Source organism: Labrus mixtus, chromosome 11 (genome assembly GCF_963584025.1).
Source record: "Labrus mixtus chromosome 11, fLabMix1.1, whole genome shotgun sequence".
NCBI classification, from domain to species: Eukaryota; Metazoa; Chordata; class Actinopteri; order Labriformes; family Labridae; genus Labrus; species Labrus mixtus.
In genome coordinates, this window is record NC_083622.1 from 363152 (window position 1) to 381420 (window position 18269).

General features: G+C 44.4%; 3 protein-coding genes and 1 long non-coding RNA gene across 10 annotated transcripts in view; 2 read left to right on the forward strand and 2 right to left on the reverse strand.

Annotated features, from left to right (window-relative positions):
* The first annotated feature begins 165 nt into the window (after positions 1-165).
* Positions 166-3820, forward strand: pmvk (phosphomevalonate kinase). Its single transcript, XM_061049471.1, has 5 exons — positions 166-431; positions 2824-2887; positions 2954-3106; positions 3178-3307; positions 3517-3820. Exons 1-5 carry the CDS (start codon positions 325-327, stop codon positions 3657-3659), a joined length of 597 nt encoding a protein of 198 aa, XP_060905454.1. The 5' UTR covers positions 166-324; the 3' UTR covers positions 3660-3820.
* A 1560-nt stretch (positions 3821-5380) lies between these two features.
* On the reverse strand, positions 5381-13617 carry LOC132983233 (tropomyosin alpha-4 chain-like). 3 transcript variants are annotated; one of them, XM_061049476.1, is made up of 9 exons: positions 13337-13616; positions 12470-12613; positions 11616-11749; positions 11426-11543; positions 8956-9026; positions 6955-7030; positions 6488-6550; positions 6346-6415; positions 5381-6096 (listed from the first exon to the last, which is right to left on the reverse strand). In XM_061049476.1, the coding sequence occupies exons 2-9, from the start codon at positions 12602-12604 to the stop codon at positions 6014-6016; spliced, it is 750 nt and encodes a 249-aa protein (XP_060905459.1). In that variant the 5' UTR covers positions 12605-12613; positions 13337-13616; the 3' UTR covers positions 5381-6013. The 3 variants fall into 3 exon arrangements, with proteins under 3 accessions (XP_060905459.1, XP_060905458.1, XP_060905457.1); XM_061049475.1 differs by having other exon boundaries at positions 6346-6550; positions 12470-12610; positions 13337-13617; XM_061049474.1 differs by having other exon boundaries at positions 6346-6550; positions 13337-13617.
* On the forward strand, positions 6867-7896 carry LOC132983234 (uncharacterized). Of its 4 annotated transcripts, none has more exons than XR_009674817.1 (5): positions 6867-7095; positions 7188-7223; positions 7404-7463; positions 7581-7652; positions 7773-7896. It is a non-coding gene; the product is annotated as an uncharacterized LOC132983234 (long non-coding RNA). The 4 variants fall into 4 exon arrangements; XR_009674814.1 differs by having other exon boundaries at positions 7741-7886; XR_009674816.1 differs by having other exon boundaries at positions 7018-7127; positions 7188-7349; positions 7408-7463; positions 7741-7887.
* A 156-nt stretch (positions 13618-13773) lies between the features above and the next one.
* Positions 13774-18269, reverse strand: part of arhgef2 (rho/rac guanine nucleotide exchange factor (GEF) 2) — a 17846-nt gene continuing 13350 nt past the window's right edge. The window contains exons 14-22 of one of the 2 annotated variants that reach the window (XM_061049472.1): positions 17204-17271; positions 16533-16763; positions 16373-16450; positions 16043-16095; positions 15773-15814; positions 15604-15654; positions 15238-15522; positions 15007-15166; positions 13774-14909 (exon numbers count right to left, since the gene is read on the reverse strand). In XM_061049472.1, coding sequence (XP_060905455.1) covers positions 14860-14909; positions 15007-15166; positions 15238-15522; positions 15604-15654; positions 15773-15814; positions 16043-16095; positions 16373-16450; positions 16533-16763; positions 17204-17271 — 1018 coding nt within the window. In that variant the 3' untranslated portion in view covers positions 13774-14859. The remainder of the gene's footprint in view (positions 14910-15006; positions 15167-15237; positions 15523-15603; positions 15655-15772; positions 15815-16042; positions 16096-16372; positions 16451-16532; positions 16764-17203; positions 17272-18269) is intronic. The other variant, XM_061049473.1, reaches the window with a different exon arrangement.

Genomic DNA, 18269 nt, shown 5'->3' on the forward strand with positions numbered 1-18269 from the left:
CGTAATGATATCTAACCCTAACCCATGGCAGTCGGTACCCTTTGATCTCTTCTTCTTTATGTTTAAATATTTGAGTGTTTTCATATTTTTAATAGCCCCCCTCATTCAGCTGCAATGGTTCAGTCCAGCATGAGACGATGATCACGTGTTACCGTAAAGTGTGTAAAAGACGGAAGCAGAAAGAGGATCCTGTTACTGTGGACTCCGAATGATATGGATCAAGACCGGAAGCTCCCACTTCTACCCCCAGAGTTACGGTAGGTGTCGGGCCGGTCCCACAGTCGGAACATACTGCTGACTGACGAGCTGCAGGTCACCACACTGATGGAGGACCGAGTCTCTGGACCCGGACCTGAACCTAGACTGGTCCTGGTCTTCAGCGGGAAACGAAAGTCCGGAAAAGATTACATTACGGACCGGATCCAGGAGCGGTGAGTGAGAGTGCTGTGGAGGATTATTAAAGACCATGATTTGAGTCCATGACCCAGAATGAGTCAGGCCGACCCACCATGAATCATTCTGTGCAGGGAAACATGACGATGCTGAGCTCTGTCATGACGTCATCATGGTGCGTTTTAAACAAACGGTGGATAAAGCTCGTGCAGAGAGACCAGCTGAGGTAGGCAGGGGGACTCAAGGGACCCGGGTCTGATCTCAACTTTCCCCGCAGACTGAGAGCTGGACTACCGGGGTCCTCTGTGGTCCTGTCTATAATAACTAACAGTATATAGGGGGTCCCTCTGGTCCAGTATATAGGGGGTTCCTCTGGTCCAGTATATAGGGGGTCCTGTTGGTCCAGTATATAGGGGGTCTCTCTGGTCCAGTATATAGGACTGTGTCTGCCTCCCAGACCCTGACTGGAAGCCTGATAACTGAAGGCTCTACCTCCCATAGTACACTTGGAGACTGTAGGTACCACCAGCAGGCCTGCATTCTGGGACCGTAACGCTCTCGAGGGACAGTACGGCACTAGTAGCTCCTTAAGATAAGATGGTGCCTGGCCATTTAGAGCTTTGTAGGTGAGAAGAAGGATCTCTAATTCTATTCTAGACTGTATAGGGAGCCAGTGCAGAGAAGCCAGGACAGGAGTGATGTGGTCCCTTTTCCTGGTTCTGGTCAGTACACGAGCTGCAGCATTCTGGACCAGTTGAAGAGTCTTTAGAGACTTACCAGAGCACCCTGACAAAAGAGAGTTACAATAATCCAGTCTGGAGGTAACAAATGCATGAACTAGTTTTTCTGCATCACTTTGCGACAGGATATTCCTGATCTTGGATATATTACGAAGGTGAAAGTAGGCTGTTCTTGAAACTTGACTGATGTGAGAGCTAAAGGACATATCTTGATCAAAAATAACTCCTAGATTCCTAACAGTGGTGCTAGATGCCAGGCTGATGTCATTAAGGACAGTCACATCACTAGAAAAAGTCTCTCTGAGGTTCTTAGGGCCTAGCACAATAACTTCAGTCTTGTCTGAGTTAAGTAGCAAAAAATTTCTGGTCATCCAGGTCCTAACGTCCTTAAGGCATGTTTCTAGCTGACATAACTGACTGGTACCATCGGGCTTCATTGATACATAAAGCTGAGTATCATCTGCATAACAATGAAACTGTATGGAGTGTTTCCTCATAATATTTCCCAGAGGAAGCATATATAATGTAAAAAGAATTGGTCCAAGCACTGAACCTTGTGGGACTCCATGGCAAACTTTAGTGTGCATAGAGGACTCATCATTAACATGTACAAACTGAGATCGGTCTGATAAGTAGGATTCAAACCAACTTAAAGCAGTCCCTGTAATTCCAAGCAAATGCTCCAGTCTGTACAACAGGATCCGATGGTCAATGGTGTCAAAAGCAGCACTAAGATCTAACAAGACGATCACAGAGAGAAGTCCCCTGTCTGAGGCTAGAAGTAGATCGTTTGTAACTCTAACTAGTGCAGTCTCAGTGCTATGGTGGACTCTAAATCCTGACTGGAACTCCTCAAATAAACTGTTGTCATGGAGAAAGTCACACAGCTGTCTCTCTCCGCTGCTTGACAACCTTCTGTTTCAGGGGAGCAATCGAATCCAGAGTAACTCTCAGCGAATCCACTGCACTATCAACAAACTGATCTAGCTGAGAGGGACTAAAGCTATCGTAAGAGTTTCCCACTGGGTTGAAACACGGTACTGAATCAAAAGCAGCTGAAATAGCGTCCTTAAATCTAGCTACAGCACTATCAGATAAACTTCTAGAGAGCACATTTTTATTAAGCAGAGATAATTCTGGCAGGACAAAATCAAATGTAATAAAAAAATGGTCTGATAGCAGAGGATTTTCTAAGAAAACTGTAAGGTTATGGATTTCAATGCCATAAGCTAAAACAAGATCCAGGGTTTGGTTAAAACAATGAGTAGGTTCGTTTACACCCTGTCCTAGACTGGATGTGAAAGACTAAGAACAAGGCTTTCAAAAGAAGAAAAATTCAGCTTTGGTCTAGAGTTAACTAGAAGACTAGAATTAAAAATAGCTGCTACTCCACCACCTCGTCCGGTGTCTCGAGGTATATGAGTATTAAAATGACTGGGAGGAGTGGATTCATTCAAACTAACATATTCATCTCGACACAGCCAGGTTTCACTCAAACAAAGTAAATCAATAGGGGGTCCTGTTGGTCCAATACATAGGGGGTCCTGTTGGTCCAATACATAGGGGGTCCTGTTGGTCCAATACATAGGGGGTCCTGTTGGTCCAGTATATAGGGGGTCCTGTTGGTCCAGTATATAGGGGGTCCTGGTGGGTCTCCTTCAGGTCTATGACATCATTTCTTCTTCTACAGTTTGGGGCAGGGCGTTTGCTGCGTCCTGCGTCTGTCCGGACCGCTCAAACATCAATACGCTCAGGTGAGACCTTCAGACACACACAGCTTGTTGCCATGGAAACATATGTTTTACATGTTGCTTCTGTAGGAACACGGTCTGGACCTGGACCAGCTGCTGGGTCCTGGTCCCTATAAGGAGCGTTACCGTGGCGATATGATCTGTTGGGGAGAAAGCCGACGTCGTCAAGACCCCGGATTCTTCTGTCGCCTAGCAACCAGAGGAGCTCTGCAACCAGTGTGGGTATGTAACTTAAACCATCAGCGTTACCTAGCAACCATGTACCTGTAGAAACCTGCTCTGTGATTGGTCAGGTGGTGAGTGACGCACGGCGGCTGTCAGACCTGACCTGGTTCAAGTCCAGGTTTCCACAACAGACTCGAAGTGTCCGGGTTCAAAGTTCAGAAGAAACACGCAGACAGAGGGGGTGGAGCTTCACTGCAGGTGAGACAACCTGTCTGTCTGTCTGTCTGCTCGTCTGTCTGTCTGTCTGTCTGAACACCTGTCTGTCTGCTCACTTGTCTGTCTGACTACTCACCTGTCTGTCTGCTCGTCTGTCTGCTCACCTGTCTGTCTGAACACCTTTCTGTCTGCTCACCTTTCTGTCTGCTCACCTGTCTGTCTGTCTGACTACTCACCTATCTGTCTCTCAGGTGTGGATGATGCAGAGTCAGAGTGCGGCCTTGACAGCGGCGTTGAATTTGATTGGATCATCACTAATGAGGCCGACGCCCCCTCGTTAGAAGAGCAGCTGCAGCCAATCCTGAAGCTTGCGGAGGAATCAGCTGTTCTTTAAACCAGAGTCTGCAAAGGATGATGGGAGATTCTCACCTGGACTTTGATGCTGTGAATTATTCTTTAGACGTTTGTAAACAGTTTGTTTGTTTTCCAGCAGCTGTAAACAAACAAACATCGAGTGACTCACCTGAGAAACATTAAAAACCTTTTACCTTCAAACCTGGTTCAGGTTTTGAATTAGTTTTTTCTGACTCAGAGTCTGAACAGGTGAGCTTTTAATATAACAAGGCAATAATGATGACATCACTCAGGTGAGAACAGGAGGCGTGTCCTCACTGATCATTTTATTCTTTCTTTTTTTGAAATGTTCTTCTATGAGGAACAGCAGAGAATAATTTACACTGCACACAACCTTCATTATTGATCCTCTTCAAGGTATTTGTCCATAGATCAATAAATAAATATATCAATAAATACATGCTACAGGGTGTAGTGGTTTGAGAAAGACCCTTACAGAGATGTAAGACATTCAGGGGTGCAAACTCATCAGGGATGAAAAAGGTGACATGGATCCAAACCTCCTAGGGGGTCCGGGGGCATGCCCCCCTGGGAAGATTTATTTTTTTTAAATATCAGCTTTAAAATGTGAATTTACAGAAGATTTTATCATTCAGACAAAAGAAGCAAACAAAAAGAAAAACACCATTGTTTGTTGATATCTATGTTCTGTTCTAACTTTTTGATAAAGCTTCAGTGAAACATGAAGACCCCCATGATGCTCCCAACCTTCAGTCCCTTTTTAGAAATGGGATGAATTTGCAGAACAGGTCTTACCATGTTCCACTAAGAGGTGATGTGAAGGACAGTCACTCTGCAGGTATCTCTCAGAGTCTGAGAGAACATCATCATACAGTCATCAAGTGTGACAATATTTTCTCTTCTATCATTAAATATGAAACATTATAATATATGAACCTGATGTTTTATCTCCTGCTGATTCTCATTAAGTTTATATTCTCTCTCTTATTACATGTTGACCAGCTGTCACTTTAATGTTTCCTGAGATAATAATGAAGCAGAGAGCTGGCTGAAGTTACCTTCAGAACACATATCTCTCTCTCTCTTTACCTCTGGATACCAAACATTATGATCAGACAAGATGTTTAACTTTGAATCTTTCCACAGTGTTTTCACGGAGAAATAACGTGATGTAAATGAGCCATGTGCTGCACGTTGACTCATTGAATCAGGTTTCATGCTTCTTGTGGTCGGCGCGGCGATATTGCGCAATCGCGGCCGGCGAGAGGAGGGTCTGCGGAGGGTCTGAGGACCCAGCCGAGCACCTCCAAGATTTTGTAATAACGCGGACGGGTTCGCGCCGACAGCGTTGCAATGATTGGCTGCAGGGCCCGGAAGTACTTTATTCAGGCCGTGTTGAGCAATCAGAAACGACTTAACGTTCGCGGGACCGTGCTCCCCGGCCGCAAGAAGCATGACAGCTCGCTGGAGATGATTTGGACTTAAGAGAGAAATATCTTTTCCAAATCCTTCTTCAGGTTTTGGTTAAAGTAATGTCTTACCTGCATGTATCTGTAAAGATCATCCCTTCTCAAACTATGTTTATTCTGTAGAGCTTCAAAGCTCAGGAATGCCCCCTTCTGGACAAATGAGTAGTAGGTAGTCAAACTTGTTGGGACTTGGGGGTATGACATCATAAATGTGTCAACACACCTGTAAGGATGATCAGAAACTTGAAGAAAAGAAAACACAGAGTCATGATGGATCTACAAACCAGTGATGGTGCTTTTATTTTATAAAATCTGCTCTGTCTCAAGATTTATTACAATATGCTATGACATCATCACAGTGATGACATCACAGTGATGACATCATCACTGTGTGGCTTTAGAATAAAAACTTTGTTAAATTCATTTGTTCATGGCATCATGTCAAAAGTCATTAGATGCTAATTAATGGGGGGGGGGGGGGTGTATCTGGGCTGTGATTGGCCTGTGGTCTGCCATGTGTGGCAGTGGAATGCCTTGCTATGATTGGCCACTATAAACCACACCCCCTGCAACAGGAATAATAAACGATTGGCTAGGAGACAAACCGTTCAAACACTCATTGTTAGTCGTTAATGAACGAGGGAATGGCTGTAAGTCGCTGTTAAACATCCTGCACCTCCTCCTCACACCTCCTCCATCTAATACTGAGGAGGGGGATGGCACTATTAGTGGGTGAGGAGAGGGGGGAGGGGTTAATCAAACACTCCAAATCCAGAGGAGCAGGAATCATTAAGAAAGAGGAAATAAAGAAGCAGTAATGTTGGGGGGGGTCAACTGGAGCAAGGGGAGGAATGTTTTGGCCACAAAGTCTCTGACTGCAGTCAGGATGCGGGGGGGGTGAGGTTCAGCAGGAGCTTAGGTCCTCCATGGTCTGAGTCAAAGTCGTCTGCAGCTCCACGTTGGCTTTTTTGGCTGAAGCCAAAGCGTCTGCAAACAGAAGATTGACAACAGTCACTCTAGGACAAATAAGCCCCGCCTTTAATCAGCTAGTCCCACCTCCAATTAGCTAGTCCAGCCCCCAATCAGCTAGTCTCACCTTTAATCAGCTAGTCCCACCCCCAATCAGATAGTCCCACCCCCAGTCAGCTAGTCCCACCCCCAATCAGATAGTCCCACCCGACAACCAACCAAGTCTTGCTGTCCAATCAGAAGGCAGGACTGTCCTGCTGATCTCACCTTCCAGGATGTCTCTTTTTTTCTCCAGTCTAGCCATGTTACGCTCCGCATTCTCTGCTCTGGACTCCGCCTGGAACAGGAAGTTCACAGGTGACAAACAGGAAGTGATGTTAGAGTAACATAAATAAAAGTATGATCTCACCTCCTCCAGACCGCGTCTCAGATGTTTGATCTCCTCTTCGTATTTGTCCTCCGCCAACGAATACTAGAGAGATAGAGAGACAGGCGTACTCATCAGCCAATGAGCTACCAGGACATCTCTGTAAGGGTCTTTCTCAAACCACTACACCCTCTCCCTACACACGACCCCTCCGTCTGGATCGTGGAGGGCTGGCCATATTAAGGCCGTCCCAAACCAATGGGGGGGGGGGGGGTTCGTCATGGAGAAGGCAACCTGTAAGTTCTGTGCCTCCAAACACTGCTCCAACTAATATAGATATTTAATATCATCATCCAGACGTTAACAACTTTAAATGTGAATCTGAGGATCAAAGGGGGTTGGTTTGAAAAAGGCCCTAAGCGTCAGTCACCTGACTGATGATAGCACCTGCTTCAGGTGTGGTTTTTCCTCCCTGACCTACAGGTGAAAACATTAAGTCCTCCTCCTACCTTCTCTGCCTGGGCCTCCATTGACTTTGAACTAGTGAAGACAATTTTCAGCTCCTCCTCCACCGCTCGACTCTTGCTGCACAGACAAAGGCACAGGTTGTCAAGACAGGTGTGCTGAGTCATGGTGTGTCAGACAGACAGGTGTGCTGAGTCATGGTGTGTCAGTCAGACGGGTGTACTGAGTCATGGTGTGTCAGTCAGACGGGTGTACTGAGTCATGGTGTGTCAGACAGACAGGTGTGCTGAGTCATGGTGTGTCAGTCAGACGGGTGTACTGAGTCATGGTGTGTCAGTCAGACGGGTGTACTGAGTCATGGTGTGTCAGACAGACGGGTGTGCTGAGTCATGTTGTGTCAGACAGACGGGTGTGCTGAGTCATGGTGTGTCAGACAGGTGTACTGAGTCATGGTGTGTCAGTCAGACAGGTGTGCTGAGTCATGTTGTGTCAGACAGGTGTGCTGAGTCATGGTGTGTCAGACAGGTGTGCTGAGTCATGGTGTGTCAGACAGGTGTGCTGAGTCATGGTGTGTCAAGACAGGTGTGCCGAGTCATGGTGTGTCAGTCAGACAGGTGTGCTGAGTCACGGTGTGTCAGTCAGACAGGTGTGCCGAGTCATGGTGTGTCAGTCAGACAGGTGTGCCGAGTCATGGTGTGTCAGTCAGACAGGTGTGCTGAGTCACGGTGTATCAGACAGACAGGTGTACCGAGTCATGGTGTGTCAGACAGACAGGTGTACCGAGTCATGGTGTGTCAGTCAGACAGGTGTACTGAGTCATGGTGTATCAGACAGGTGTGCTGAGTCATGGTGTGTCAGACAGACAGGTGTGCTGAGTCATGGTGTATCAGACAGACAGGTGTGCTGAGTCATGGTGTATCAGACAGACAGGTGTGCTGAGTCATGGTGTGTCAGTCAGACAGGTGTGTACTTTGTGTAGTTGTACATATTGTATAATCATGTTAAACGTATATTTAGAGACTCAGGATCTGTGGACATGAATTCAGTGAGAGAGGGCAGAGAGGTGCTGCTACCTCTCCAGCTAACATACTTTGGTCCAGGACTTGAACCCGCGACCCTCTGGTTCCCAACCCGAGTCCCTACTGAGCTAGTTTGTTTTAGTTTTTTTGAAGGTTAGTGTCGGCAGCAGGGAAAGCCATGCAGAGTGCAGCAGGAGGAGGAGCTGAAGCAGAAGGTCAGAGGTCAGGTGAGGCAGGAGGAGCTCTGATTGGTTGACAAGAGGTTGGAGGTCAGGTGACCCTCAGTACCTTGTCCTCAGATGCCTGCAGGCTCTTCAGTGATTGGTCGAAACTTCTCAACTGCTCCTCCAACCTTCGAACCTTACTGTTAGACAGGTGGACAGACAGACAGGTGGACAGACAGACAGATGGACAGACAGGTGGACAGACAGACAGACAGGAAGCAGGACGTGCAGCAGCAGCAACATGTTTCCATGGAAACAGACAGGAAGAGAAAGATGGATGCAGAAGGATTAGCTCTGTAAGTGAAGGAGTGTGACATAACGATGAGGTCATCAAAGTGTGACATCACGATGAGGTCATCAGTATGACATCCAATGTTTCCCATTAATTACCTCGACTGTGGCGGCCGCTCACATTAAAATGTTCTCTGGTACTGAAAGTATTTTAACACTTCATATGAAGATCTTTTACCCCCCCGACCCCCGACCTCTTCGTCACCCTCCTGTGTGTATTCACTGAATGAAGCTACAGCCCAGACAGGTATCAACGTCTGTCTGTCTCTCTACCTGTCTGTCTCTGCCCATCTCTCTCTCTACTGCCCATCTGTCTCTCTACCTGTCTGTCTCTCTGCCCATCTGTCTCTCTACTGCCCATCTGTCTGTCTCTCTACTGCCCATCTGTCTGTCTCTCTACTGCCCATCTGTCTGTCTCTCTACTGCCCATCTGTCTCTCTACCTGTCTGGCTAAGCAGCTCATGCTGTAAGAAGCAGACATGCACAGGTGTGTGTGTGTGTGTGTGTGAACCTCTCTGCGTTCTCAGCTCTCTTTTCAGCTCGTTCCAGATCTACCTCCAACATCGCCAGTTTACGAGCCACCTGGGACAAACACAACCATCAGATTAAAATGAAGAGCTCAGAGAGCTCAGCCATCAGCCACACATCCATGATGTCATCAAACATCCATGATGTCATCAAACATCCACGATGTCATCAAACATCGACGATGTCATCAAACATCCACTATGTCATCAAACATCCACTATGTCATCAAACATCCACGATGATGTCATCAAACATCCACGATGTCATCAAACATCCACGATGATGTCATCAAACATCCACGATGTAGTGAACACACCATTTTGTAGTGCTGTGAGTGTGATCATACCCTAAAGTCCACTCAATGTATCCCACAATGCATTGTGAAAAGTAGTGTACAACCAATGGTCACTAGCCAAGTAATATATCCCATCATGCATTGCGGTTCAACGATTTTTATGAGCAGAGAGATGTTTGACTCGACTGCTCTCAGACGGACGAGAGGAGCAACAGCATGAAGAAAGTGGATAAAGTTCATATTTGGAGCGTTAAGACTGAAATCTATGATCAGTTTAAATAAAGAGTCAAAGATGGTTAACGTTAGTGGCGGTAGTTTGTCCTGATGATGAAGACAGACGAGAGACCAGAGTCTGTGAGCATCAAGAAATATGTTTCATTATTTATAAAAAAAAAATAAAAAAATCAATATTTAACATTTAATCATTATTTATAAAAAAAATCAATATTTAACATTTAATCATTATTTATAAAAATAAAAAATAAACATTTAACATTTAATCATTCTGTATAAAAAATATAAATTTAACATTTAATCATTATTTATGAAGAAAAATCAATATTTAACATTTAATCATTATTTATAAAAAATATAAATTTAACATTTAATCATTATTTATAAAAAAAATCAATATTTAACATTTAATCATTATTTATAAAAATATATTAAACATTTAATCATTTTTTTATAAAAAAAATCAATATATAATCATTATTTATAAAAAGAAATCAAGATTTAACAATCAATTATTATTAAAAAATCAAGATTTAATCATTATTTAAACAAATCAATATTTAACATTTAATTATTTTTTATTAAAAAAAAAATCAACATTTAACATTGTATCATTATTTATTTAAAAAAAATCAACATTTAATCATTATTTATAAAAAAAATCAATATTTAACATTTAATTATTATTTATAACTGCTTTATGACAACACACCGAGTATAATTTCAGTTTTCACTGTACTGTCTGTAGTGTAGAGGTGGGCGATATGGGAAACATATCATATCACGATTTTTTTTTTGCAAAATCCTGATCACGATTTTATCACGATTTTCTTCATAGTGATCTTTAGACAAATTTGTAAGTTACTGACCAGTTCAACCAAACTTATTTCCCTGTATAATGTTTTTAAATGCACAAAAACTGTGCAGACAAGTTTAATCTATTTGAAAAACATCTTTGTAGGAGGTCTGGAGGTCTCACCCAGAACATCTTTAGCAACAGAAATGTCTTTCCCTCAATTTGATCAATATTTATGCACAATTTGAAGGTTTTCCTCACCACTTTGAAATGATGATTTAGTTATGTGTCCTCTTTTTATGTTCATCAGGAACATTTTCACGCAGTGATGCATTCATTTGAAAACATGTAGACTTCAAGTTCTTGTGTTTCTGTTCTATTTAGCCCTGCAGAGTTCCTACAGCTGGAGCTTCATACATGCTCTGCAGTCTTTGTTTTTTTTTTATGACATCATTGGACTAACTTTAGTTTAGTTTATATATAATCAAACATAATACAGAATGTGTTCATTCTGTGACACATGATCAAAGTAAGTTTTACTGACAGAAGAGTTTAATTCATAGAGGGGGTGGGACATTGTTGATTGACAGACAGACAGTCACCATGGTTACTCACTCTCACCTGCCTGCTGCTTTGTAACGTCGTTTAGTGTAATCCCTATAGGTTCAGTTATCACAACAGGTGAGCTTCGGGTGGAGAAGCTTGATAGTAACTTTTAAACACCGGGGTTATATCTCCCCTCACTGTCTGTCTGAGCTCCTCTCTGTCTGACTCTCTGCAGACTGTGAACGTCTCTCCGGCTCGTTAAACGGTTTCTTGTGTCGCTATCCGAGATGTAAACTTAACTGTGCAAACTATACAGATAAGTTAACTGTTGCTCACAGCGTGTCGGTTTGGAAACATATCAGAACAGTTGCATATAACTGGGATGGAGTGGTTTTTGCGGACTTTACTTTTAAGTTCCGTTTTTGTTTTCAAAACTCGGAGCATAAACTGCAGCATGATAGAATAAACACATTAACCCGGTTCTACGATCTCCCTGCTTTGGCAGATCGTCAGCACGTTAAAATCCTTCACGATCGTTATATCGCCCACCACTAGTGTAGTGTACTGTGTGTAGTGTATTACCTCCTCATACTTGCGGTCCGCCTCCTCTGCGATCAGTTTGGCTTCTCTCAGGTGAACCTCAAGTTGCTCCATCTTCTCCTCATCCTTCAGAGCCCTGTTCTCTATCACCTTCATCCCCCTGAGACAGACACACACACGTGAGACAGGATCATACTAGCAGAGATCGTTGTCTGTCTCAGGTGAGTCTTACCTTTCGCTCTCGTCTGCAGACTTCTCCACCTCGTCCAGTTTGTGCAGGGCGGTGGTCAGGCGCTCCTGGGCTCGGTCCACGTTCTCCTCGCTGAGCTGCAGACGACGACCCAGAGCCGTCACCTCCGCCTCCGCCTGCAACATACAGAGAATCAATGTACAGGTGTGTGTACCTCCTCTCTCTACAGGTATGTGTACCTCCTCTCTCTACAGGTGTGTGTACTTCCTCTCTCTACAGGTGTGTGTACCTCCTCTCTACAGGTGTGTGTACCTCCTCTCTCTACAGGTGTGTGTACCTCCTCTCTCTACAGGTGTGTGTACCTCCTCTCTCTACAGGTGTGTGTACCTCCTCTCTCTACAGGTGTGTGTACCTCCTCTCTACAGGTGTGTGTACCTCCTCTCTCTACAGGTGTGTGTACTTCCTCTCTCTACAGGTGTGTGTACCTCCTCTCTACAGGTGTGTGTACCTCCTCTCTCTACAGGTGTGTGTACCTCCTCTCTCTACAGGTGTGTGTACCTCCTCTCTCTACAGGTGTGTGTACCTCCTCTCTACAGGTGTGTGTACCTCCTCTCTACAGGTGTGTGTACTTCCTCTCTCTACAGGTGTGTGTACCTCCTCTCTACAGGTGTGTGTACCTCCTCTCTCTACAGGTGTGTGTACCTCCTCTCTCTACAGGTGTGTGTACCTCCTCTCTCTACAGGTGTGTGTACCTCCTCTCTACAGGTGTGTGTACCTCCTCTCTCTACAGGTGTGTGTACCTTCTCTCTACAGGTGTGTGTACCTCCTCTCTCTACAGGTGTGTACCTCCTCTCTCTACAGGTGTGTGTACCTCCTCTCTCTACAGGTGTGTGTACCTCCTCTCTGCTCCTCTTCTCCTTCTCCACCTCCAACTGCAGTTTCTCCGCCCTCTCCTCCGCATCCTCCACCTGCTCCTGCAGGACTTTGATCTTCTTCTTCACAGCATCGATGCTGTTCAGTCCTCCACTCATCTTCTTCTGCTAACAGACAAACAGCTGGTGAGCGTACAGGTACACGCTTCATACTAACCCGACCTTTGGTCATTAGCAACATATTTAACTTCGGGTCATGTGACACATTCATGGTGCGAGCTAGTGTAACTGAACGATGTGTTCAGGTGACTTCTGTTACGTTGTTAAATTGTTCTCATGGCCAGAGGGCTCATTAGCGCCCCCCTCTGAGCCGGAGGGTCAATAACACGAGGCAGTGCCACTTCCTCAAAGAATGAATCAGACCAAGTAGGAAAAGGAAGCAGCACTCTGCAGGAGCCAATCAGCTGACAGCAGACAGGAAGTGACACCGATGTGTTGGTTTTAGAGGTTCTGTTGAATTAACGGTGTATTTGTTGATTATTAAACATCTAATGATGAATTAATTTATATAAAAACATAAAACTCAACAGCTGAGTTTTATGTTTTTAAATCATTAAATGATGATTTTTATTTATTAATGTGATAGTTTAATTTAAGTAACTCTGATAAAGTAGCGTCCTCTCCTCTGGAAGAAAAGACACATCATGGTTTGAATCATGAAGAACATTATAAACATTATTAAACATTATAAACATTATTAACATTATTAAACAGGGTTAGCACGTTAGCCCCCGATGCTAACAGCGGACACCGCCCCGTCTCCTGTTAGCATGCTCACTCAGCTCATAGCTGACAGACACCAGGTGAGGTGTACCTGGGGATTATTCTCACCTGTCTGAGTACAGAGATGAAAGCAAACCTGCGGCTCGAGCCCGACTTCACCTGCACCGTCACTTCCCTTTTGAGCAGGTAGGCTAACTAGCCGTTAACAGCTAACTGAGCTAACTTCCGGGGTTTAACCTGAATAAAGTTTTTTATCGGTAACGTTGAATAAAAGTCGCGGGCAGACGGCGGCTCGGTGAACCTTTGATGTTCCTCTCTGCTCCGGTCTGTCCCGGTCCTGCTACTCGGATCTATTCAGACAACTCCCTAATAGGACGACACCCACTTCCGGGTTAAGTTCCCTCCAACGGAAGTGACGAAGTACCAGGACTCTACCAGATTAAAAGTAGGTCAGCGCAGAGTTTAAACGGCTTCATCTGAAGTCAAGACTTTTATAAAAGATTACATCAAGTCAAGCACTTAGAGGATGAAAAAAGGACAAAATACTCACTGCGACTGTTTTATTATTATTTCAATTTTTACTTCATAAAATAATAATGTATAATAAAGTTATAATCAGAGCGATGAAGTACAGAAATAAAAACCTACAGCACGCTGTCCAGCTGATTAGAATAATCAAGAGCACACGACACAACGACAACAAACATTTACAGATTTATCATCAATATTTTTACACAAATTAACTTCAGTCAAATGTTTTAAAGGTTCAGAGTAAAAAGTACTTTAGAAGTTCTTCAGATTTTACTTTGACTCTGGTTTCAGTCTGAACTTTGGACATCTGTCAAACATGAAAACATCACAAAGCGAGCATCTGTCCTAACAGAGAATCTTTGTGTTGACAGGTTTTTAGTGCAGGTGATGGTAAAAGAGTTCATTTCATCCAGCATCAGATAAGAGTCAGTGATCGTTGAGGCGGTTTCCATGGAAACGTTGGTTCCTTCAGTTTAAAGAGCTGAGCTGATCCTCACGTTTTATTCTGAAATTCGTTTATTTAACTTTTATTTTTACTTCATAGTCTGTAACAGCTGCTGCTGTCCATCATCACATTACAGTTCTGCTCTGCAGATTAAAGTGTTTTGGTTAAAATATCATCAGAGTTAACGTTTCTATAAAAACATCCTCAAACCAGCTGATTGGTTAAAACCAACCAGGAAGTCACAATACGTTCAGATTCTATACAGATACATGCTAACATGCTAACAGACAGCAGGGATGCTTTCTGTCCATTCACCCCCCCCCCCCCCCTCGTTTACCACAGTTTAAAATGATGTCATAATCATGTCATATATAAACTGTTTTATAAAATGAAATGTAGTGTGATGACTATCAATGTAGCTTAATCACTCAGACCCCCCCCCCTTAAACTTTCCAGCTGATGTTATGACGTAAACAGGTCAGATTTAAAATCCCTTCAGGAACAAATGATGACAGCACGTCAGATATCAGGAAATTACATAATATCCAGCTCAAACTTTCACAATAAAAGTCTGACAGTCTAATCAGTCTTCTGTCCCTGTTTGTCTGTGACATCTCCATGACATCACGGTGACATCACTGGCAGAGGTGTCATGTTAGGTGGGATCAGCTCCACACTCGCTCTCCTCTGGGATGTCCTGCAGGTCTGAATGGGCAGATCACAGGTTACCATGGAGATGACAAAAATGACAGAAAAATCCAAATGACTTTAAGGATAAAAACTATTAGCGAGTTGTTCTGACCTCTGGGGCTGTCAGAGCGAGGAGAGATCCTCATCATCTCCAATCCCTCCTCCTCATGTTCTTCCTGTACACCGTCTAATTGGTCGACAGGATCCTGAACGGCCAATGGGGCTAGGGGGCAGGGCTCCTGTTCCCTGCTGCCACGCCTCCTGCTCACCTGCTGACACAGACTCTTTAGTTAGAGTTGATCATGGGTAAGTTCATCCTGTTTAAGGTGAACTCCTAACTCACCTGTTCTTTCTTGATGCCATCACTGATCTCTCCATTGCTTTTGTTCCTGCTGCCTGACCCCACCCCCTCTCCAGCAGGCTCGTCCCTCCTCAGACGCAGTCGTGTCACTTCCTCCTGCAGCAGCCCCACCTGTCGCCGCAGCAGCTCCGCCTCCCCGCTGGAGTCCATACCTGCGTCCCGGGACATGGATCGACTGAGTCGTGGCGGGGCAGGGCCAGAGGTAGAGAAAGAGGCACCTGTTGTGACTGACAGCTCCAGGATCGAGTCCTGACGAATCACAGCAGCCTAGGGGCGGAGTTTATAAGTATCTAGGTGAGATGTTGTACTTCAGTTCACAGGTAATATGCTAATAATATGATAAGGTACCTGCAGAGCGTGCAGGTGTGTGCTCAGACTGATCAATCGCTGACAGATCCCCTACGGAGAGGACAAGTGATAATGAGTAACCTAAGCTCTGATTGGACGGACATGACATCATATGACAGTTTGAGGGAACAGGCAGGTGAGACTTCTGGAACACAGGTTAGATGGTTACCTGGCCGAGCGTTCCCTCCTGCAGCTGGTTTCCGTTTCTGTCCTAAAAGAAAACCAAACCCACCAAATCCATCAGTTTACTACCTGTAACACCTGTTTCCATGGAAACCCCAAAGTCCAGACACCGTGAGTAAAGCATGAACACATCATTGATTATTATCAATTACAAAAGGATCGTCCCGTTTGTTGACATTTTATTTTTCATCTTTGACGACAAAGCTGACAGTTTGACCTGCTGTGTTTTTAAATAAAGTTACAGGTGAAGACTTACCTGTGAGGAGCTCTTTGAGCCGACAGAACCGTTCAGAGAACCAGAGTCACCATCTGAGAGGAAGAAAGACACATGAAGATCGACAGGTGAACGTTTAAACACCTGATCATCTGTCAAACACTAGAGGGCAGCATTATTCTACACAGCACAGATACCTGTCTGCTGATCACACCTGTCTGCTGATCACACCTGTCTGCTGATCACACCTGTCTACTTATTACACCTGTCTACTTATCACACCTGTCTACTTATCACACCTGTCTACTTATCACACCTGTCTACTTATCACACCTGTCTACTTATTACACCTGTCAGGTAAAGGTGACTCACTGCTCAGCTCCTGGTTGCCGTTGGTTACAGTGGATTTCTGGATGTTGGAGTCGAGCAGCAGCTCAGTCAGTCTGTCCACTGAAATCATCAAGATACACAGAGATTTGGTTCAGTGCCATCCTGAGGTTTATTTCACAAGACAGGGAAAACAAACACTGACCTTCAGCGATGGAGGCGCTGAGGAGCGGCTCAGCCTGAGGAGCATGAGGAGTGTCGGCTCTGAACAGGTTCCTGCAGGAGGAGGAGGAAGTCCTTGAGGAGGAGGTGCTGAGGTCCAAACCATCTTCTTCATCTGTTGTGCCTCTTCCTGTTGCCTCCACCAGGTCGGAAAACAGAGTGACCCGCTCCTGCAGGAGCTCCAGCACCTCCCTGTCCTTCTGCTGGATGTCAGCTGGAGGAGCAGGAGGGGGTAGAGAGGTGGTGAAACGTTGAATTAGGCTGACATGGAAAAGTGGAGGAAAACTTAAATAAACCAATGCATATCGGCTTGCACCTTTTTTTCACCCACTAGGCCACACATGTTGGTCTATTTGAAATGTTTCTAGCTTATCACTTAAAAGCCTTTTATATTTAAGGACTTGGACCTGGATCATTTATACACATGGTTTCTGGTCTGAGTGTAAGTACGGGTGGTTTGAGGGGTACCAGGAGCGCTCCTGCTGTCCCTCCTTCTCATGGACCAGATTATTTTTTTAAATACCCTTTGATGACAGAAACAGGAGCAGTAAAAGGAGGTGTAGACAGGGAAAGGGAGGAGGAGGAGTTAAAGTAAGAGGAAGAGAACAAAGGGATGAGGTGTAAGAAGAGGTGCATGTAAAGGAGGGTGGTTACCTCTGAGTCTGCGCTGTAAAGCTTTGTCTTCAGTCTCGATGAGCGGGAAGTCCTGTCTGGACGGACAACTGCCGACGACAACAACAACGCTGAGTACTACACACTGTACTACACACTGTATTAAACACTGTACTACACACTGAGTACAACACACTGTACTACACACTGTATTAAACACTGTACTACACACTGAGTACAACACACTGTACTACACACTGTATTAAACACTGTACTACACACTGAGTACAACACACTGTACTACACACTGTATTAAACACTGTACTACACACTGCACTACACACTGAGTACAACACACTGTACTAAACACTGTACTACACACTGTGTACAACATACTGTACTACACACTGTGTACAACACACTGTACTACACACTGTATTAAACACTGTACTACACACTGCACTACACACTGAGTACAACACACTGTACTAAACACTGTACTACACACTGTGTACAACATACTGTACTACACACTGTGTACAACACACTGTACTACACACTGTATTAAACACTGTACTACACACTGAGTACAACACACTGTACTACACACTGTATTACACACTGCACTACACACTGCACTACACACTGAGTACAACACACTGTACTAAACACTGTACTACACACTGTGTACAACATACTGTACTACACACTGTCTACAACACACTGTACTACACACTGTATTAAACACTGTACTACACACTGAGTACAACACACTGTACTACACACTGTATTAAACACTGTACTACACACTGAGTACAACACACTGCACAACACACTGTACTACACACTGTATTAAACACTGTACTACACACTGCACTACACACTGAGTACAACACACTGTACTACTCACTGTGTACAACATACTGTACTACACACTGTGTACAACACACTGTACTACACACTGTGTACAACATACTGTACTACACACTGTGTACAACACACTGTACTACACACTGTACTACACACTGTGTACAACATACTGTACTACACACTGTGTACAACACACTGTACTACACACTGTCTACAACACACTGCACTACACACTGAG

Bases quoted from the DNA above. Each gene is read 5' to 3' on its own strand.
- pmvk (XM_061049471.1), top strand. From the start codon at position 325: ATGGAGGACCGAGTCTCTGGACCCGGACCTGAACCTAGACTGGTCCTG. The intron at 2,888-2,953 runs GTGAGACCTTCA...TTGCTTCTGTAG, and splicing joins TCAAACATCAATACGCTCAG to GAACACGGTCTGGACCTGGA. The intron at 3,308-3,516 runs GTGAGACAACCT...TCTGTCTCTCAG, and splicing joins GGGGTGGAGCTTCACTGCAG to GTGTGGATGATGCAGAGTCA.
- LOC132983233 (XM_061049475.1), bottom strand. From the start codon at position 12,604: ATGAGTGGAGGACTGAACAGCATCGATGCTGTGAAGAAGAAGATCAAA. The intron at 9,027-11,425 runs GTAATACACTAC...TGTTTGTCCCAG, and splicing joins CGGACCGCAAGTATGAGGAG to GTGGCTCGTAAACTGGCGAT. The intron at 7,031-8,955 runs GTTCACACACAC...TTGTCTGTGCAG, and splicing joins AGAGCTGAGAACGCAGAGAG to CAAGAGTCGAGCGGTGGAGG.